Source organism: Heloderma suspectum, chromosome 17, assembly GCF_057233095.1.
Source record: "Heloderma suspectum isolate Gila_16-S chromosome 17, 16-S_ref, whole genome shotgun sequence".
NCBI lineage: Eukaryota > Metazoa > Chordata > Lepidosauria > Squamata > Helodermatidae > Heloderma > Heloderma suspectum.
Genome location: NC_139474.1, coordinates 6281972 through 6303630, shown reverse-complemented (window position 1 = coordinate 6303630; position 21659 = coordinate 6281972). Strand labels below are relative to the sequence as shown.

The 21659-nt window shown below is 53.6% G+C and overlaps 2 protein-coding genes across 3 annotated transcripts; one reads left to right on the top strand and one right to left on the bottom strand.

Annotated features, from left to right (window-relative positions):
* Positions 1-250: 250 nt before the first annotated feature.
* MRPL11 (mitochondrial ribosomal protein L11) lies at positions 251-20986 on the bottom strand. 2 transcript variants are annotated; one of them, XM_084824215.1, is made up of 6 exons: positions 20932-20986; positions 14857-15002; positions 5411-5506; positions 2746-2839; positions 992-1151; positions 251-669 (listed from the first exon to the last, which is right to left on the bottom strand). In XM_084824215.1, the coding sequence occupies exons 2-6, from the start codon at positions 14977-14979 to the stop codon at positions 543-545; spliced, it is 600 nt and encodes a 199-aa protein (XP_084680341.1). In that variant the 5' UTR covers positions 14980-15002; positions 20932-20986; the 3' UTR covers positions 251-542. The 2 variants fall into 2 exon arrangements, with proteins under 2 accessions (XP_084680341.1, XP_084680342.1); XM_084824216.1 differs by having other exon boundaries at positions 267-669; positions 1029-1151.
* On the top strand, positions 10576-11823 carry LOC146334302 (transmembrane protein 121-like). Its single transcript, XM_084824474.1, has one exon. It carries the CDS (start codon positions 10576-10578, stop codon positions 11821-11823), a length of 1248 nt encoding a protein of 415 aa, XP_084680600.1.
* Positions 20987-21659: the final 673 nt, after the last annotated feature.

Sequence of the window (21659 nt, the reverse complement as noted above, 5' to 3'; positions counted from 1 at the left end):
GTTTCCTTGTTTGCCGGTTTTAGTACATTTGAGCTGCGTTTTCACTTGCATTTAATACTGGCCTTCACTGTTACTTTCTGCTCATAAGCCGCTTCTGGATTGTTGGGTTTTTGTTGTCGTGGCTTTGCTGAGATAGGAAATCCCAAATGTCCAACGAATCCACTGTTCTGATGATTCACTGATGCCAGCGTTGTCCTACTTCCTCAGTCCTTGGGTGGTATAATCAGAAAACCACGCACAGACACACAGAGACAATTACACAGCCAGGAGGTTCATGGGATTATTATTATTTTACTTACAAGGGACAGACAGTAACGACACTGAAGCCTGCAGTGTTAGCCAGGCCCCAACCAGGAACTTGGCCCTTCCAGGCTCATGCCTTTGGGACGCCCTGTCCTTCTTCCTCTCCCTCTCCTCCAGCAACACGTTGTCAAGCTGGCCATCGGGCAGACCTTCACGTTCAGTGCAAAGTAGATGGGGACAAGATGGCTATTGGTACCCTCAGCATCCCAGTTTTCCCCAGAGACCCGAATTTCAGAGAGCTAAACCTGGGTGGGGGGAGCTAATTTCTTCTTCAGAGCTGCCAGTTCAGCCTCTTTTGCTTCTGCCGCTGCCGCCAACATCTCTTCACGCTGCTTCAGGAAGGCACCATACTCTTCTGCATCCAGGCTGAGAGGGGGGAGAGGGAAGAGAATTGCAGCTGCTTGCTGCACGGGATCCCCTTTTCCAATTGTCTTGCCTAGACCTCTGCATCTTTCTCTGCCGCCTACTGTGCTTGCTAGTAGTGCCCCCAATTCCAGATTCCATTTTCCCATACAATGTCACCGAGGTGCCCACCCCAGGTCAAATTTCGAGTTCTGTTTGCTCAGAATCCTTGTCTCCTAATGACCTCCCTCCCCAAAAGCCAAGGAAAGGGAGCCTCTGCCTCTCCTCCGGCTCGCTGCTCTCCCTGCTTGTCCCGCCCTGACCCCACACAGCTCCAGACACTCACTCTTTCACCACCTTGATGCCCAGCGAGCGGGCACTACCTATGAGCGACCGGACGACTTTCTCAAGCGGCATGTCGCGGAGCACGAAACACGGATCCTGAGACTTCACCAGGGCGATTTCGTAAAGATGCTTCAGGGTGACCATTCCAGCCACTTCATGCCCTGCACAGCACACAGATTACCTTAACACAGGGGTGGGGAACTAAGGGCCAAATTCAGCCCCCCAGAGATCTCAAATGGCCACACCCCCTTTCCCCCTCCCCAGTCGTTTGGCGGTTTCCTGGCTTTTGTGCAGTTTTTTTCCCCATTCTAAAAGGACAAAATGCCTCTCGTAAGTCTCAGTTACTGGCAGTGAGAGCTTCAAGCTACACTATGCTGGTATTTTTTGTATTCTTGCCTTTTGCCCCACCCTCTTTTTTAGCCCTACCCACCACCGTCCCCCAAGAGTTCCTCCGAAATGGAATTCAGCTTTCACGCTGAAAGAGGTTCCCTGCCCCTGCTGTAAATACAGGAACAGCCAACAGACAACCCTGGAAGCGAATCTGCCCCATGACACAACTTCGTCTGGCCCCACGCAGCCCTGCCAAATTTTAATCAAGGCTTTGTCCCCAGCTTTCGTCAAAAAGGAAAATATTTCCCCCCTCAAAAGGGTGTGTGTCTGTGTGTCTGTGGGAGGCTCAATCTGCACGTCACAGTGGCAATTCCTGGCTTGTTTAACCCAGGAATTGTTGAGGACAAGCAGAGGGTGCGAACCATTTCCAATCTCAATTAACAACCCAGGAATGCCCCATTCCTGGGTTGTTTCGGGACGTGTGAACCCGGAAACTATGCGTTAAATAACCCAGAGTTAACCCAACAATTGCCCATGGTTTGTTGTTGGCTTAACTCTGGGTTGTGTAAACCACAATTTCCAAGTCTGTACGTCATGAAACAACCCAGGACTAAAAGTGGAAAGGATGAGTGCGTGGCTTGCACACTCCACTTATCCCTGGCAATTCCTGGGTTAAACAACTCAGGAATTGTCACCATGATGTGCGAACTGGGTCAGAGAGAGAGAAATTCTACATATTCATCTTCTGGGTGGGTTTTGTAATAAGCCTCCTCGTTGCTCAGTGGCACTGACTTCTTTTGTTTGTTTGCAACACGTTTTTAACGTACAAGTTCGCCTTTCTGCAAATGGCTCTCACAGTGGCTTAATCAAGTACAAAGATGCAGGTACTGTAAAATGCAAGTTACAAAGCAGCAAGCAGCAGCCAGAATAAAGACGTGCCACTGTACACAACCACAGCAACAAAAGCAGCAAAATAGACTTCTACCCTAGAATGCCTTCAAGGGAATGGGTAGGCGGAAAGTATACTTGGATCATCTCAGTGGAGATTCTGGTGTCAGTGGGGCGGTGAATCTGCTCCAGGTTTCAGTCAGAACTCTAAAGGAGCTCTCCAAGGTACCTTGCAGTGAATCCACTCTGGGTTTCAGTCAGAACCAGTCGGAGCTATCCAAGAAGCTTCGCAGTGAATCGATTCTGGGTTTAAGTCAGAACCAGTCAGAACGCTAAAGGAGCTCTCCAGGGTGCACCTTGGAGAGCTCCTTTAGAGTTCTGACTGGTTCTGACTGAAACCCGGAGTGGATTCAGTGCCCCACTGACATTAGAGCCACCAGCTCCGCCAGATATACTGGTAGATCTCTCTGTGATTCCCACTTTGATCCAGACCTCCCACCCTGGCCACCAGTTACCATCTCTGGTCACACCTCTCACCAGGATTTGATGCTCCCTTTTCGATGCCAGCCGCTGACAGCAGAAAATAGCTGGCTGTCGGCTTATTAATCTGGATCTCGTATGTTCTGTCAGGCTGCAAAATAAAAGAAGGCAGGAGATGGGGCATCAGAAGTGCCTCAAAGATCACTGGCAAAGGTGCAAGGAAAAGATGGGGTGCTGCAATTATGTTGATAAACAGAGGTGTTGGGGGGATATTTGGGGGACTGGCAGCTTCTTACTACAGCCTCAGTGGGAAATGTCAAAAAACCGATCAGAACACACAACAAAGCATTACCCACAACTTACTGCAGAGAGAATGATCAGAAAACCAATTAGCTAAAAGCAAAGCCCCTCCAAGAATTCCATTAGGGCTCATCAGTGTCATAACGTGATTTTTTTAAAAAAGACACAAAACACCCACACCAGAATCCTCTGCGGCAGCCTTAGCAGTAAACATAGTTTGGAGTTGCACTGGAGGCCAGAGAAGATGCCCTGCTCTGAGCATTAGAAAGAGTAATAAGATGCAATATGTACACAGGGCTGCCTTTGAAGGCAGCCCAGAAATTGCACTTAATCCAAAATGCAGCTGCAAGGTAGCTAACTGGGACTGAGCACTATGACTGAATCACGCCGGTGTGTCATCAATTCGCTCCTGGCCAATTTCTAAGCTAAGATCTCCAACAGAGTCCTTTTCCCAGGTTCCCCCACCATCAGAGGTGACTTATCTTAAGTCCCATTGATAAGAGCAACGAGGCTTTCACTGTGCAAATGCCTTGCCTCACTCACAGAATTTTACAGCATCGTCTTCACCTTGTAAACCTCCCATGTTTTCTCAAAGCTTCTGCCGTCTTTCTGCTTTCCACATAAAATCTCTTAAATTGCAAAAAAATGGAATAGCTGCACGATGCCTTTTGATTGGCATGCCTGGTACGTACTTCAGTAGGTACAGCCAGGCTAACTTGGTTTCTCTTTAACAAATCTAACTTGGTTTTTTTTCCCCTCTGCTAGATGATTTTTTCCTCTGCTCTCTTAGGTTCTGTTGCCCTAAGCCTGTTGTTGTTTATATGTTTTAGGGTCCAATCCTATGCATGTTCAGACAGAAATAAGTCCTATAACTCCTAGCATTCCCAGCCAATTCCTGACAGGCTGGGGGATGCTGGGAGTTGTAGGAGTTATTTCTAAACATGCGTAAGATTCAACCCTTAATTTCTGTAACCACCAGTGGAAAATCCAAGTAAGTAAAATTATCAAAGTTTTGTTTACTAGTAAATATATATTTTATATACTAGTAAATATACATATATGTATATGTGTATGTAATATGAATGTGCAAATATTTATTTATTAATTTTTAGGATGAGGAACAGAGCAGTCAGACATTCAGTTCCCCTACCTGCAGTATTCTTGTTTAGTTTATTTTTATTATTATTTATATCTCATCTTTTTTTCCCGCAAGGAACCCAAGGCGGCTTACATGATCCTCCTTCTCTCCATTTTATCCTCACAACCCTGTGAAGTAGGTTAGGCTGAGAGTCAGTGACTGGTCCAAAGTTACCCAGTGAGCTTCATGGCTGAGTGAGGGCTAGAGCCTGGGTCTCCCACGTCCCAGTCCAACATCTAACCACTAAGCAGCAGTGACTCTGGGCCCAGCAAGAGATACATGAAGCCCAGTTGCTGATTTTGCGATTTGTCACTAACATCCACGGCTGAGAACTCAAACACTGCTAAGCAGGATGGCATTGTAAAAAACAAAAAACACACACCTCTGGCCAACATCATGCCAAACCATGGCTTAAGAAGGCTACTTTTATCTGCTTCAGGAAGATATATACAGAGAAGCCGTGAAATAAAAGCTGAAACAGAAAATTCAAACCAACTTGTGGAATTCCATAGACATTAATCAAGAATTCCCGTATGTTTCAAAAATTAGTGATGAGCATAATGAACGGATACAACACAAGTCAAAACGGGCAAACGGAATGGATCCAATACCAGTCAAATCCAAAACTGAAGTTACAATTTAGATTTTTTCAGGTGACTATCGGTAGGATGTACCATATATTTAAGCACACAGGTCTTCAGCCATGCTAAATGTAGTATTTTAACCATTTTCCTTCTTTGTTTCCCATTAAAATCTAAATAATGTCAGGGAAGTGCATGCTATCGAGTTGTCCTGTCCTAAAATATTATTGCTACATTTATATCCTGCCTTTTTTCCTCTTGCAAGGAACCCAAGGCGGCTTACATTCTCCTCCTCCTCCTCTCCATTTTAGCCTCACAACAACCCTGTGAGGTGAGGCCTAGTGTCAGTGACTGGCCCAAAGTCACCCAGCGAGTTTCATGACTGAGTTGGGACTTGAACCTGGATCTCCCAAATCCCAATCCAACACTCTTAACCATGACACCATACCAGCTCTCAAATATTGACACTTGTATATACTTGTAAATATTTACAAGGATCAGAGAAAAAAACCCCTTACATTGGCACCAATAGGCACTCAGCACTCTTTGGAATAGATCCAGAGCCCTGGGAAATAGATTCAGGGCCGGGCCTAGCTTCTGAGTCCCAGTCCAACTCTCTAACCACTACACCACACTGGCTCCTATCTGGAAGGCACCCAGTTGGTTGCTCAGTCTAAACCAGCCAAGAAATGTCTTTCCTCACGTGCACAGTGATGCGTGTGGGCAGCGGGATCCCATCTTTGATGTCCTTTGTCCGCTCGTTGAAGTCCTTGCAAAACTGTCCAATGGGGATGCCTCTCTGGAGGGGGAACAAGAGGCTTTTTAAGGATCTGACCATTTCAGTCCCCTGGACAGGGCAAACTCTTGTCAAGACTCCCTGTGTAAGCCCCTGGTGTGACATTGCTCTGATTGGGCAGGGATTCCTCTGCTCCCTGAGCATATCAGGAGCCTTTCCCTCCCCAACTGTACCTCCAAGTTACCTCCTGCCCCGCGTGTGCATGCCTGCACACACCCAGCAAGGCCTTATGCACTCCAGCAATCCCCATTCCCCGCAGCTAACTTTCCAAGGGCTAAACAGCTCTTATCTTATATCTGCATTCACATTCAAATGAACAGCAGTGAATTAAACAAAATTATATCTCTATCTCTATCTATCTATATTTAAATAAGAACATCACAAGAGGCCTGCTGAATCAGACCAAGGTCCATCTAGTCCAGCATTCTGTTCACACAGTGGCCGACCAGCTGCCCACAGGAAACCCCTAAGCAGGGCAGGAGCACAACAGCACCCTCCCACCCATGTTCCCCTGCAACTGGTGTGCATGGGCTTACTGCCTCTGTACTGGAGGTAACATAGAGCCATCAGGACTTTTAGCCATTGACAGCTTTATCCTCCACAAATTTGTCTATCCCCCTTTAAAAGCCATCTTGGTGGCCATCGCTATGTCTTGTGGTGGCAAATTTCATCGTTTCACTCTGCCCTGTGTGAAGACGTCCTTCCTTTTATCTGTCTTGAATCTCCCACCAGTCAGCTTCATGGGAAGACCCCGTTGGCTTCTAGTATTTTGAGGGAGGGAGAAAAAGGTCTCCCGATTCACATTCTCCACACCATGCATAATTTTGAAGACCTCTATCATGTCTCCCCTTACCTTCCTTTTTTCCAAGCTAAACAATCCCAGCTGTTGTAACCTTCTCTCACAGGGGAGTTGCTCCAGCCCCTTGATCATTTTAGTTGCCCTCCTCTACACTTTTTCCAGCTCTACAGTATCTTTTTTTTCGGTGCAATAACCAGAACTGTACACCGTTGTCTAAATGTGGTCACACCATAGATTTGTTCAAATATAACTGTTGAAGTTAGTCTTACATTATATAAACACAAAGTTTTGTATATATCCTTATGAATGAATATATATGAAATGCATATATACAAAAATACAACTTTCTAGTAATCATACATTAGCTTCAAAAAAGGGGACAAGATATCCAAATAAGGATCCACTCGAAAGTGGCGTTTATATGCCACCCATTCAAATGCTGAAAACATTGTAAGGTCCTCAGTCCATAGCATTATAGAGCATTTAACCTTCCAAAGTAGTTATATTGGTCTTTAAGCTGTCAACAGGGCGCAGAAAATCCATTTGCGCTGACTATTAGTTAATTACTGTGAAGCAGGTAAATAATTTAAAAGAGCACGGACATCAGTGAATGTATTTCTTTATTTATTACATTTCTATGCTGCCTAATACCCAAAGCTATCTGAGCGGTTATTAATGAATATTAAAGACTGTTCCAGCACAAAATATATCTGTAAAATAACCTCTTCCCAAAAGAAGCAACTACTGGATCTATATAATGTGTATAATTCTATCTATGTATATAATATAAAATCTGTGTGTGTGTGTGTGTGTGTTTCCTCTTCCTTTTTCCTCCTTTTTTGCTTGAAATTTCACAATAACAAAATGAATTTTTTTTAACAAAGTTAGGCTCACATTTAAGCCCCTTAGAGATGTTGAGCATCACATCTCCCACCAACCCTCCACCCATTTTCAGGCAGGCAGAACTGTGACCACAACAAAACGAGCGTGTTGGCTGGCGCCTGTATTTCGAATCCTCTACCCTGCCCACTTCTTGAACGGGAAACGGGGGACGACAATACCACACAGAACTTCCTCCACCTCTTCCTCCAAGGGTCGCTTTGCAAAAGCTCCCCTTCTTGGCCCCTCCTTTGTCTTGCGTGCTCTGAGCGCACACACCGGGAGAGGCAGAAACGCAGAAATGCCGCCATCCATCCCCTCCTGATGATCCCCGCAGGTACTGGAAGGAGGGAAAGGGGCTGAATGCAGTACATTCCACCACCAGCCCCAGGCAGCTTGGGGGGAGCAGGGGATGTTGTGCGCCTTTCTTTGGCACGAGAAGCAGCTGTAGAGATGGGAAGGGGGAAGGGGGGAGGGGGGAAAGAACTGAATGGGAAGCACATCAGATCCCACACTCCCCCCTTCCCTACACAGCGAATATAGGAAGGCCAAATGGGAATGAAGTTAAATAGACACACCACCACCACCACCACCTGTCTGCCCCTTCCCTGCATTCGTCCATCAAATGGCAGCCCATTCAGCCAAGGGAACTGTGGTATTCCTTCGCGCGCGCCCCCCCCCATCTATATTGGAAGAAAAACCAACAAAAGATCTTTCGGTATAACAACCCCGCCCGGGGGGGGGGGGCACAGGCATGCACACACATTAACTTTGCATGGCTCCCCTTTCCCTCAGAATAAGTAATCAGGACTCATACGTGGAGAAAGTGAACAAGGAGACATTTGTCTCCCTTTCCCGTAATACTAGAATCCAATGGGATTATGGTGGGAGATTCAGGACAGATAAAAGGAAAGATGTCTTCGCACAGCGCAGAGTTAAACTATGGAATTTGCTACCACAGGGTGTAGTGTTGGCCACCCATTCGGATGGCTTTGAAAGGGAGTTAGGCAAATTCCTGGAGAAGAAGGCTATCAGTGGCTACTAGTCCTGATGGCTATGTGCTCCCTCCAATAACAGAGGCAATATGCTGGGGATCATGGGCGAGAGGTGCTGCTGCGCTCCAGGTCTGCGTGTGGGTTTCCTGTGCGCAGCTGTTTGGCCACTGTGTGAACAGAATGCTGGACTGTCTTCCTATATCCTTTTTTCCTGTGAGTTTATAATTAGCACAGCATTGTTACATTGAGAAGTTGCTTTTAGTGTGCGTGCGTGTGTGTGTGTGTGTGTGTGAGAGAGAGAGAGACAGACAGACAGACAGACAGAGACAGGGAGAGAGACAGGGAGACAGAGCATCACAGTTGTAAATATGTACTACTATGGGGAAGTAGTCCATTTGAGTCAAAGACAAGCTAAGACTCAAGCTAGCTGGATGTCTTCTGACCTGAAAACACTGCTGCCTTCTAATCCTAGATGCCTAAAGGCAAGTGTTAGGTAACCCTGGTGCCCTCCAGATTTCCCCCCTGGACTACAAATCCCATCCGCCTCAGCCAACATGGCCAGTGGTCAGGCATTACACGAGCTGAAGTCCAAAACATGAGGAGGGTGCCAGTTGCTGACCCCCTGCCTAAGGGTATTCTCTGCACATGCTCAGGGCACTCTCCCCTTGATTGCTACTGCAGCCGTTTCAGCCTTGGGTGTCCTGGCTCCAATTTAATCCCGTTGGATGCGCTGGGTGCCAAATCTTCCCCTTTCTATGTGGACATGGCAGCAGCGATAACATAAGGGGGCGGGGGGGATCCACGTCACCACCATCTGCAGCAGCACTGAGAAAGGCAAATGCCCTGGTTGCGATTATTAGGAAAGGGGTTGAAAATAAGATGGATCGGATCGTAATGCCTTCATAGCAGGGGTGAAAGAAATTCATGCCCAGGGGACAAACTCCACCCTCTGAGGTTCCTCAGATGGCCGCACACCTTTCCCCCGACCGTTTGGTGGATTCCTGGATTCTGTGCACCTTCGCCCCCACGCTAAAAGCTTGACATGCCTCTCTTCAAGCGTAGTTACTGGCAGCGAGAGCTTTCAGCTACAATAGGCTGGCATTTGAGGCCCCGCCCCTTTGGCCCCACCCACCAATGGAACGCGTCCCCCCAGCGCTTCTCCGGAAGTGCAGCTTGGCCCTCACACGGGAAGAGGTTCGACACCTCCGCTTTACAGGAATCCACAATGCAGCCACATCTAGACTAGAGCTGGGAAAGGTGCAGGAAAGGGCAACCCAAGTCATCGGGTGGCTGGAGCAAGTCCCCTGCGTGGAAAGGCTAAAGCGTTTGGGGTTAGCTCGGGACCTTCATCTTGATGACGGCTATGCGGGACTGCCAGAGTCACAGCAGGATGCCACTGAATGGCATCTCATAAGGCTATGTGAACAGAGGTGCTAGTTCTGGTGATCTTCCCGAGAAGTGGGTGGTGGTGGAGGTGCAGCCTCCTGGTGGCTCTTGGTCCCCTGGTCAGTTGCAGATGTGAAAGGATGCTTCCCTTCATCATGCCAGCAACAAAAATAGCAACAGATGGAAGACGAACCTGGCGACAGAGGCCAGATCGGCACAGCTGATCTCCAAAGCCCCTTCCAGCTGCATGACTGTGCTTGCCTTGCCCATATTGCAGCTTGGGATGGGGGAAAGGGCGGCCAGCTTGCAAAAGGCCACTGAGAAAGTCCACGGCAGAGCTGAGACTGAAGAAAGGGACAGAGCTTAGCCCCCTGGGGTCCTGATAGGGATGAAACAGAGGCTTTGTGGACGAGGCAGGAAGGGCCTGAAGGTTCACCAAGGTGTGTCTTTTCAGGCCACTCCAGCCTCCTGAACCCAGAGCCATGGCGTCTGCGGTGACGGGATCAGGCAATCAGAAATCCACTCCCCTACCAGGAGGGCGGTCGCTTCCGTCTCCCAACAACGGCGCACTTCCAATGAGCTGCTGACAGGGAAGCAAAGCAATCGTCTCCCAAGCAGGCCATCCAGCTGCAAAGAAGCGCGACTGACAGATTCCGCAGGCTGGGACGAGGCACCGAAGAAGCAGGGCGAGGTGGTTTTTCCCGACCGAGGCCTCCGCAACACCCAGCGTCCCGCACGTGCTACGCCATCGTGGCCATCCATAGCTCTGGTCTGGCCGTGACACTGACGCCACAAACAAAGCAGGGAGAGCAGTGCCAAGACTAGAGTGATGCGTGTAGGGGCGGGCGGGGGCATCTTAGCTTCAACTGGGCACAAGCACGGTTCTTCAGGGAATAAATGCATAGACGCCCAAGCTTTATTTCTGCGCCCCCTTAAAACAGGGGCGCCACCTCCCTCAGGCATCCCAACGATCATCTGACGCTCTCCGCTTTCTCTCCCCACAAAAAGGGTCCATGGAGCTGCAGCCCCCCAACGTCCCACACGCCGGGGTGGCAGCCGTGGTCATCTTCTGCACCATGGGGGCGATGGACGTGTACCTGGTGGAGCAGAGTGTGGGGGCCCGCCGGCTGGGCGTGGGGGCTGTGGCGCTGGCCGGGGACCTCTTCTTCCTGCTGGTACTGCGCTACGCCACCTTGTGGGTGGGCGGCGAGGCCCGCCTGGCCCAGCGCGGCTACGCCATGGTGCTGTGGTTCCTCTTTGCCTTCGCCCTGGAGATCAAGCTGTACTTCATCTACCAGCACTATGCCACCGAGGGGCGGGCGCCCGACCCGCTCTCCCGGCGCACCCTGACGCTCTTGCTCTCCGTCTGCATCCCTGCGCTCTACACAGTGCTGGGCGCCACCGAGCTCATGGCCCAGGCCTCCACCAGCTTCCGCAAGAAGGACGAGCTGCGAGGCCACCTCTTCTGGGTCGTTCTGGACCTGCTGGACGTGCTGGAGATCCAAGCCAGCCTGTGGGAGCCGCGGCAGCGGGGGCTTCCCCTGTGGGCCGAGGGCTTGACGTTCTTCTACTGCTACGGCCTCTTGCTGGTCCTGCCTTGCGTCTCGCTGAATGAGCTGGGCGTGCCAGGCCCTCGCCCCAGCACACTCTACCCGCTGCTGAGCCTGGCCAGCGTCAACGTGGCCGCCATCTTCATCCGCGGGGGGCTCCTGCTGCTGTGCCATGACCAGCGCATCTCCTCCATCTTCATGGGCAAGAACTTCCTCGCCATCGCCTTGAAGAGCTGCGCCACCGTGCAGCACCACAGGGGCGCCCAGGCCACCAGGGGGGCAGGCCACAGTCGCAGCAAAGGCAGCCTTTCTCTGAGACACAGCGAGGCCACAGGCGAGCAGCTCCATGGACACACCAGAACGCCAGGGGAGGTGCGCCATGGACAGGCTATACCGGATTGGCCACACGAAGCTGCTCTGACCATGGCCAACAGATGTACCACAGGTGATCCATCACAGGGACATGCCCAGGCAATGGCGGAAGTCCCCCACAGGCACCCTCAGGGCACAGGTGAACAGTCCCACGGCCACATCCAAACCACAGCCCACCAGCTCCACAGACAGTGCCACACCAAAGGCCAAGGTTCCCACCAGTACAGGCACACCGCCCAACCCTCTCTGAGAGCCCTGGGTGCCGCCAGCTCCTCCGCTTCCAGAGGGCTCCGAACGGGCCACCACGTGCAGCTCAAGTCTGTGTGGGGCGGACCATGAGACACCTTTGGAGGGGTGCTGGCTGATAAAAGCCTCGCCTGCCTCTGTGCGCACCCATGAAGATCTGCCTGGAGGACAGGGTTGAAAAGGCCACAGCTGGATCACGAGTGGTTTAGGCCGAGCTCCGGGTCGGTCACCTGGGTTTAGCAGGCACAAAGCGCCATGCTTGCTCCAGCACCACCGACATGCGTTCTCCTTACAGCACTACGCAATATCCGATTGGCCATGTGCACCGCGCGCATTGCCTGTGCTTGGAGACAAGGCTGCCCCACTGCTAATTGCCATGGCTGTAACGTAACTGTCCCCGATCTGAAGCCCTCCAGATGTGTTGGTCTGCAGCTCCGATGGCCAACCGCCATGCTGGCTGGGAATTGTGGGAGCTGTAGTCCAACACATCTGGAAGGCACCAAGTTGGGGAAAGCTCCCGTAACTGCTCCGAAGATAGGGAACTGAGAGATCGGCAGGTCATCTCCAAGCCATTTGCATCATGGGTTCTTTCCCAATTTTGTTCTACTTTTTGTAATACGTTCCCTTTCGGAGGTTTATACAAGCTCAGAAACTGAATTAGTTTTGTTACGTGTCTTTGGTGTAAGGTAGAGATGTCGGAGGAATCCGTCTGGGGGTGGAATGCACCAAGCTTTCATCAGCTTGGCCCCCCTGGACTTTGGCTCATTTCCCTGTGAGCTGGCCCGACTCCATCTGCATGAGGTCAGACCAGGTCGTGGATTTTCCCAGGTTTTTAAAAGTTACATAAATAGAAATGTACACAAACTGCAGGTGCAATTTGCGCACATTTCTATTTATGTAATTTTTAAAAAAATGGAAAAAATTCCTGGATTTGGGGAAAAGCCCTGTGGTTCGGCCCGCGAATGCGAGCCCAAAAAGGGTCGGATTCCATCCCTAGGGTAGGGTTGCCCCTTAGCAATCTAAGGGTGCAATCCTATGCACGTTTAGACAGAGAAAAGGCCTACAACTCCCAGCATTCCCCAGCCAGGTGGCTGGGGAATGCTGGGAGTTGTAGGCCTTTTCTCTGTCTAAACGTGCATAAGACTGCACCCTAAATCTCACAAAGGGTGCTACTTTGCACCGCAGAGGAGGTCTAGAAGATGCAATGCTGGTGTCTATTGAACAGAAATGGTTTCACTCCTGCAACCAAGTGATTTTTCACCTCCTTCCATTTTCAGAGCTGTTGAAACAGCCAGCTCTTTAAAAGGGATGCTACCACCTCCACGTCCTTTATCTTAAGAGGAGCTCAAAGTGACTAACCAAAGTAATGCAATTACACCCTTTTGCTTAGAACTGGATCAGAGTCGTATTTGAGCCCGGGAAACTCAGTCCCAGACCATGTGTAGCAATAAAAAAGAGAGTGCCTCTAAGCATGTCAAGAGTGTCTTTTCTTTACCTCTTAACAACCACAACCAAGCCCTATACACTCACCTGGGGAAGGACAACAGTGTCCGATGTTTCAAACCTGAAGTGCTGATTGCATGTATACTAAAACAAGGATTTTGAGATATTACTATATTATATATTAGAGTAGCGATGGGCAACTTATGGCCTCCAGATGTTCTGGCAACTCCCATCATCCCTCACTACTGACTATACCGACTAGAGATGATGGGAGTTGTAAGCCAGAACATCTGGAAGGCCACAAGTTGCCCACCACTATATTAGAGGCTTGTGGGATCTATGCTGCCTTTACTGGATGCCAGAGACCCACCAAGCAGGGACAAGAGCAAAACTGCATACTTATAATCTAAAAATTCTGAATCCAGGAATTTGTTTTGAGTACCAGAAGTGAATGAAGCTCACAGTTCTTCCACACATCAACCCACTTCTGAATTCCCTTCATTTGAGCAATATAATTTAAGGTGGGTGGTGCGTGTCTGTCTTTTGTTACTGCTATTGTTAAACCATTGGAGACCACCCAATAGATCCAGATCTACCTTCTGCCCACCCCTGTATTAAAATCTACCGTTTGTAATACGTGAGTCCTGCAACTAAGTGTTGCACTGTATCCCACCCCGCCCCGCTAAGAGGAGTGCTCTTCCTGTTCAGGATTTCAGAATGCCTTGCAGTCCTCTTCATGCCTTGTGATGGGTGGGAGTATAAAAATACACCTTTTGGAGTCCTTCCCCTACATCAGAGACTCAAGTTTAGGACTGGCTGCCCCCTCACCAAACCTGAGCTAAATAGCGAGGGATTCTGGAGAATGGGGAAAAAGTATGTTTCCTTTTATCCTGTCCTTGCTCTTCAAACACCATATATAGTGCAGGAGGAGGTTTTTGAATTCATGAAACATATCATCCCCAAACCTAATCCACCCCACACCCTGCCCGTTCCAGGATACTTCTAAGTTGTTAGGGACTTTTTTCTTCTTCTTTTGTACATCCTAGAAGCTCACAGGTCATTCTCCGGCCATTTGGGGAGGATTTTTTTTTAAAAAATTTAAACTTACGAACTTATATACCTCAGTGTACCAAGAGAGTACGCTGAGCATGTAGAAACCACTACCTTGTTTTTGAGAGACTCCATTTTGCGTCCAAACTGACAGGCACTCAACCACCTGAGGTCACTATAAGAGGGTATGATGTGAGTTTTATGGTAGCATTTTACATCTAACACAGTGAAATTTACCATAAGCTTCTCTTTCAAACACACACACACACACACACACACACACACAAAAAGTGAACTATTAATCTTTGGAACTCTCTGCCACAGGAAAAAACTGGCACATTTATGGAAGCTCAAAATGAAGGAGTGGGATTTCTAGGTCGGAGGATGTAGCTGTTAGGCGGATCTGAGCCCAAGCACTGAATTGCCCCCTCCACCCACCCCACAAGTCCTTTTCTTAGCATATGACCAATACCAAAGGCACATCCTAACCTCTCCCAGAGAAGAAAACAACAGCAAACTTTTGCCAAAGATCTTGATTTGTGACCAGCTTACATGTGAAATCTCCTTCCTGATCTAACCTCAACCTCCATTCCAGTAGCCTGCCCTTCCATCTGAACCCCCTCCCATGCATACCTGCCCAAGCATAGGCCCTAAGGGTGGTCCTGGAAAAGCCTGTCCAGCTCGAATAATTGCCCGGATCACATTTCCTGGCTCCACTTTTTGTACAGCTTTAGCAGCACGAGAGATCTTCGACATGGTAACAGAGCTTCTGTACAGACCTGGATTAGAAAGACACAAGATAAGGAAGGATTTTGGGATGAATGGCTTCTAGAATGTTGTCATTTCACAAGGGGGGCAGGAGGAAGGGCATACACAGAACATCTGAGAGGCAAAGAGTTGGGAGGCAGAATCAGCCTCACAGGGGCAGCAGTGCGGGAGGCTAAACTTAATTTGAGCTAGGCCTTAATCCTGTAACGCACAAGGCTGTAACAGAGATGAATGCACTCTACTATGAATGCATAATAGAGAGGAATGCTGTATTATGGGCGCAATCCAATGAAGATAGCCGGCAGCCTCCAGACGCAGGAGGCTGCACAGTATCCAACGCCGGGTGGCTGGAGCACGGAGGCGATCTTCGCCTCTGCGCTCCAGCTGCCCTCCGTTTCTGCTAGACTGGCGATTTCACCCATCTAGCAGTGGTGCTTTGGAGGAGGAGGGAATGAGGCTGGGATGGCCACAGGAAAGTCATATGGCTGATCCCCCAGCCTCCTCCCATTCCCATCCCGCCCCCGGGAACTGAGCACGTAGGCATAGCCAGAACCGTGCTTGCTCCAGAGGGGGCAGAGAACGTGGTTTCTGGGATCAGAGGTCGGAGCCCTGTTTCTGACCTCGGAGCCCAGAAACCAAACAATCCCATGACCCCACAGATGCTGTCTAGGGGACATAGGATTGCTCCCTCCATGGTTGATGTCCACATAACAGAGATATATTTATTTATTTACATTTCTATTCCACTTTTCCTCTAAGAAGCCCAACCCAGTGTGTATGATCCTCCTCCTCTTCTCCCTTTTAACCTCACAACAACCCTGTGAGGTAGGTTAAGCTGAGAGTCAGCAACTGGCCCAAAGCCCTCCAGTGAGTCGAATGGGGACACCTCGCAAGTAACTGCCACAATCTCCCAAATGGCCAAGACCAGGTGGAAAGGATTCCAGACAAAACCAGGTAGAAGAGGAGGATGTTCTCAAGATTCGGGGAAACTGAAGACCAAACCTGGAGGTAAAGAAGTAACGGGGGGGGGGGGGCATGCACAGCTTTGTGGTAGAACACCTGCTTTGCATGCAGAGTCCTAGGTTCAATCCCCAGCATCTCCAGTTGAAAAGGGTGAGAAAGTCCTTCCTCTGCCCAAGACCCTTCAGAAACACTGCCAGTTTTAAATGCATTCCTGTATTTTAAAGCTATGCAGTGGTGCTAGGTTTTATTTTGGTTTTTACTTTTATTTTATATTGTCATTTAAACAATTTTAAACGTATACTGTATTTACGGTTTTAATTGTTGTGAACAATTGTTATGAACACCCAGAGAGCTTCAGCTATGGGGGGGTATAGAAAAGTATTAAATGAATAAACAAAGCCAGCCTTCCCCAATCTGACAACTCTAGATGCGTTGGAGTCCAACTCCCATCAACCCCAGCCGGCATGTGCATGATGAAAGTTGCACTCCGACCCTTGCTGCCTGGGGCTGATGGGAGCTGCGCTCCGACCCTTGCTGCCTGGGGCTGATGGGAGCTGCGCTCCGACCCTTGCCGCCTGGGGCTGATGGGAGCTGCGCTCCGACCCTTGCCGCCTGGGGCTGATGGGAGCTGCGCTCCGACCCTTGCCGCCTGGGGCTGATGGGAGCTGCGCTCCGACCCTTGCCGCCTGGGGCTGATGGGAGCTGCGCTCTCACCCTTGCTACCTTGAGCTGATGGGAGCTGCGCTCCGACCCTTGCTACCTTGAGCTGATGGGAGCTGCGCTCCGACCCTTGCTGCTTGGGGCTGATGGGAGCTGCGCTCCGACCCTTGCTGCTTGGGGCTGATGGGAGCTGCGCTCCGACCCTTGCTGCCTGGGGCTGATGGGAGCTGCGCTCCGACCCTTGACGCCTGGGGCTGATGGGAGCTGCGCTCCGACCCTTGACGCCTGGGGCTGATGGGAGCTGCGCTCCGACCCTTGACGCCTGGGGCTGATGGGAGCTGCGCTCCGACCCTTGACGCCTGGGGCTGATGGGAGCTGCGCTCCGACCCTTGCTGCCTTGGGCTGATGGGAGCTGCGCTCTCACCCTTGCTGCCTTGGGCTGATGGGAGCTGCGCTCTCACCCTTGCTGGCTGGGGCTGATGGGAGCTGCGCTCCCACCCTTGCTGCCTGGGGCTGATGGGAGCTGCGCTCCGACCCTTGCTGCCTGGGGCTGATGGGAGCTGCGCTCCGACCCTTGCTGCCTGGGGCTGATGGGAGCTGCGCTCCGACCCTTGCTGCCTGGGGCTGATGGGAGCTGCGCTCCGACCCTTGCTGCCTGGGGCTGATGGGAGCTGCGCTCCGACCCTTGCTGCCTGGGGCTGATGGGAGCTGCGCTCCGACCCTTGCTGCCTGGGGCTGATGGGAGCTGCGCTCCGACCCTTGCTGCCTGGGGCTGATGGGAGCTGCGCTCCGACCCTTGCCGCCTGGGGCTGATGGGAGCTGCGCTCCGACCCTTGCCGCCTGGGGCTGATGGGAGCTGCGCTCCGACCCTTGCCGCCTCGGGCTGATGGGAGCTGCGCTCCGACCCTTGCCGCCTCGGGCTGATGGGAGCTGCGCTCCGACCCTTGCCGCCTCGGGCTGATGGGAGCTGCGCTCCGACCCTTGCCGCCTCGGGCTGATGGGAGCTGCGCTCCGACCCTTGCCGCCTCGGGCTGATGGGAGCTGCGCTCCGACCCTTGCCGCCTGGGGCTGATGGGAGCTGCGCTCCGACCCTTGCCGCCTGGGGCTGATGGGAGCTGCGCTCCGACCCTTGACGCCTGGGGCTGATGGGAGCTGCGCTCCGACCCTTGACGCCTGGGGCTGATGGGAGCTGCGCTCCGACCCTTGACGCCTGGGGCTGATGGGAGCTGCGCTCCGACCCTTGACGCCTGGGGCTGATGGGAGCTGCGCTCCGACCCTTGACGCCTGGGGCTGATGGGAGCTGCGCTCCGACCCTTGCTGCCTGGGGCTGATGGGAGCTGCGCTCCGACCCTTGCTGCCTGGGGCTGATGGGAGCTGCGCTCCGACCCTTGCTGCCTGGGGCTGATGGGAGCTGCGCTCCGACCCTTGCTGCCTGGGGCTGATGGGAGCTGCGCTCCGACCCTTGCTGCCTGGGGCTGATGGGGGCTGCGCTCCGACCCTTGCTGCCTGGGGCTGATGGGGGCTGCGCTCCGACCCTTGCTGCCTGGGGCTGATGGGGGCTGCGCTCCGACCCTTGCTGCCTGGGGCTGATGGGGGCTGCGCTCCGACCCTTGCTGCCTGGGGCTGATGGGGGCTGCGCTCCGACCCTTGCTGCCTGGGGCTGATGGGAGCTGCGCTCCGACCCTTGCTGCCTGGGGCTGATGGGAGCTGCGCTCCGACCCTTGCTGCCTGGGGCTGATGGGGGCTGCGCTCCGACCCTTGCTGCCTGGGGCTGATGGGAGCTGCGCTCTCACCCTTGCTGCCTGGGGCTGATGGGAGCTGCGCTCCGACCCTTGCTGCCTGGGGCTGATGGGAGCTGCGCTCCGACCCTTGCTGCCTGGGGCTGATGGGGGCTGCGCTCCGACCCTTGCTGCCTGGGGCTGATGGGAGCTGCGCTCCGACCCTTGCTGCCTGGGGCTGATGGGGGCTGCGCTCCGACCCTTGCTGCCTGGGGCTGATGGGGGCTGCGCTCCGACCCTTGCTGCCTGGGGCTGATGGGAGCTGCGCTCCGACCCTTGCTGCCTGGGGCTGATGGGAGCTGCGCTCCGACCCTTGCTGCCTGGGGCTGATGGGGGCTGCGCTCCGACCCTTGCTGCCTGGGGCTGATGGGGGCTGCGCTCCGACCCTTGCTGCCTGGGGCTGATGGGGGCTGCGCTCTCACCCTTGCTGCCTGGGGCTGATGGGGGCTGCGCTCTCACCCTTGCTGCCTGGGGCTGATGGGAGCTGCGCTCCGACCCTTGCTGCCTCGGGCTGATGGGAGCTGCGCTCCGACCCTTGCTGCCTGGGGCTGATGGGAGCTGCGCTCTCACCCTTGCTGCCTGGGGCTGATGGGAGCTGCGCTCTCACCCTTGCCGCCTGGGGCTGATGGGAGCTGCGCTCCGACCCTTGCCGCCTCGGGCTGATGGGAGCTGCGCTCCGACCCTTGCCGCCTCGGGCTGATGGGAGCTGCGCTCCGACCCTTGCCGCCTCGGGCTGATGGGAGCTGCGCTCCGACCCTTGCCGCCTCGGGCTGATGGGAGCTGCGCTCCGACCCTTGCCGCCTCGGGCTGATGGGAGCTGCGCTCCGACCCTTGCCGCCTGGGGCTGATGGGAGCTGCGCTCCGACCCTTGCCGCCTGGGGCTGATGGGAGCTGCGCTCCGACCCTTGCCGCCTGGGGCTGATGGGAGCTGCGCTCCGACCCTTGACGCCTGGGGCTGATGGGAGCTGCGCTCCGACCCTTGACGCCTGGGGCTGATGGGAGCTGCGCTCTCACCCTTGCTGCCTGGGGCTGATGGGAGCTGCGCTCTCACCCTTGCTGCCTGGGGCTGATGGGAGCTGCGCTCCGACCCTTGCTGCCTGGGGCTGATGGGAGCTGCGCTCCGACCCTTGCTGCCTGGGGCTGATGGGAGCTGCGCTCCGACCCTTGCTGCCTGGGGCTGATGGGAGCTGCGCTCCGACCCTTGCTGCCTGGGGCTGATGGGGGCTGCGCTCCGACCCTTGCTGCCTGGGGCTGATGGGGGCTGCGCTCCGACCCTTGCTGCCTGGGGCTGATGGGGGCTGCGCTCCGACCCTTGCTGCCTGGGGCTGATGGGGGCTGCGCTCCGACCCTTGCTGCCTGGGGCTGATGGGGGCTGCGCTCCGACCCTTGCTGCCTGGGGCTGATGGGGGCTGCGCTCCGACCCTTGCTGCCTGGGGCTGATGGGGGCTGCGCTCCGACCCTTGCTGCCTGGGGCTGATGGGGGCTGCGCTCCGACCCTTGCTGCCTGGGGCTGATGGGGGCTGCGCTCCGACCCTTGCTGCCTGGGGCTGATGGGGGCTGCGCTCCGACCCTTGCTGCCTGGGGCTGATGGGGGCTGCGCTCCGACCCTTGCTGCCTGGGGCTGATGGGGGCTGCGCTCCGACCCTTGCTGCCTGGGGCTGATGGGGGCTGCGCTCCGACCCTTGCTGCCTGGGGCTGATGGGAGCTGCGCTCCGACCCTTGCTGCCTGGGGCTGATGGGGGCTGCGCTCCGACCCTTGCTGCCTGGGGCTGATGGGGGCTGCGCTCTCACCCTTGCTGCCTGGGGCTGATGGGAGCTGCGCTCCGACCCTTGCTGCCTCGGGCTGATGGGAGCTGCGCTCTCACCCTTGCTGCCTGGGGCTGATGGGAGCTGCGCTCCGACCCTTGACGCCTGGGGCTGATGGGAGCTGCGCTCTCACCCTTGCTGCCTGGGGCTGATGGGAGCTGCGCTCTCACCCTTGCTGCCTGGGGCTGATGGGAGCTGCGCTCTCACCCTTGCTGCCTGGGGCTGATGGGAGCTGCGCTCTCACCCTTGCTGCCTGGGGCTGATGGGAGCTGCGCTCCGACCCTTGACGCCTGGGGCTGATGGGAGCTGCGCTCTCACCCTTGCTGCCTGGGGCTGATGGGAGCTGCGCTCTCACCCTTGCTGCCTGGGGCTGATGGGAGCTGCGCTCTCACCCTTGCTGCCTGGGGCTCATGGGAGCTGCGCTCTCACCCTTGCTGCCTGGGGCTCATGGGAGCTGCGCTCTCACCCTTGCTGCCTGGGGCTGATGGGGGCTGCGCTCTCACCCTTGCTGCCTGGGGCTCATGGGAGCTGCGCTCCACACATCTGGAGGGCGCCAGGTTGGGTGAGCCTAGAGAAGATAATGCTGGGCTAGTTGAACAAATAGGGCGACCTGGGACAAGGCAGCTCCTCTCTTTCTCTCCCGCCTGCTCCCCCTTCCCGTGTCTCTGCCCGCCACCAGCCCCGTCCCGCAAGCGCCCTTTCCTCCTCTCCTCGCCCGCCTCCTCCCTCTTACCTTCCCCTCGCTCAAAACATCTCCTCCGCTCCCCTGGGCGCCGCCATCTTGGGTCATGGAGGTCAACGGCGCGCTGCATGCTGGGAGGGCTTCGCCTAAGCGGCCCGAAATGGCCGCCGTTCCCATAGCAACCGGAGAGCCTTGCGCTTTCTGCACTGAACGGCGGGGGAAACCCTGGAAACGTATGGCACAATCCTATGCATGCTTAGACAGAAAGAAAGGCCTACAACTCCCAGCATGCCCCAGCCAGCCATCCTGGCTGGGGCATGCTGGGAGTTGTATGCCTTTCTTTCTGACTAAAGATGCATAGGATTGCACCTTTAAAGACTTTCTTTAAAGGCATAATCCTATGCATGTTTAGACAGAAATTAGTCCTACTACCCCCTGCATGGATTTGTAGGGCTTACTTCTGTCTAAACACGCATAGGATTGCCGCTCTGATTAGCTGTGATTTAAAATATCCCCCCTTCCCAAGAACAACAAAACCAATACAAATAAGAATCCCTGTTCTTTATAGTTCAGGTCCTACTTTGTGTGATCATAGAAGAGTAGGGTTGGAAGGGGCCTACAAGGCCGTCGGGTCCAACCCCCTGCTCAATGCAGGAATCTAAGTCGGAGCATCCGTGACAGATGACTGTCCAGCTTTGTATTTTGTTCTTTATTTTTCTGTTTTTTGAACACGGAAAAGCACAGCCCATATGCATGCAGGTCAATGGAGCAAGAAAGAG

Coding starts and splice junctions, on each gene's coding strand:
- LOC146334302 (XM_084824474.1), top strand. CDS start 10,576: ATGGAGCTGCAGCCCCCCAACGTCCCACACGCCGGGGTGGCAGCCGTG.
- MRPL11 (XM_084824215.1), bottom strand. CDS start 14,979: ATGTCGAAGATCTCTCGTGCTGCTAAAGCTGTACAAAAAGTGGAGCCA. Junction 5,507..14,856: donor TAGGGCCTATGCTTGGGCAG/GTATGCATGGGA, acceptor TTCCCCCTCCAG/AGAGGCATCCCCATTGGACA. Junction 670..991: donor GGCATCAAGGTGGTGAAAGA/GTGAGTGTCTGG, acceptor CCCCCCTCTCAG/CCTGGATGCAGAAGAGTATG.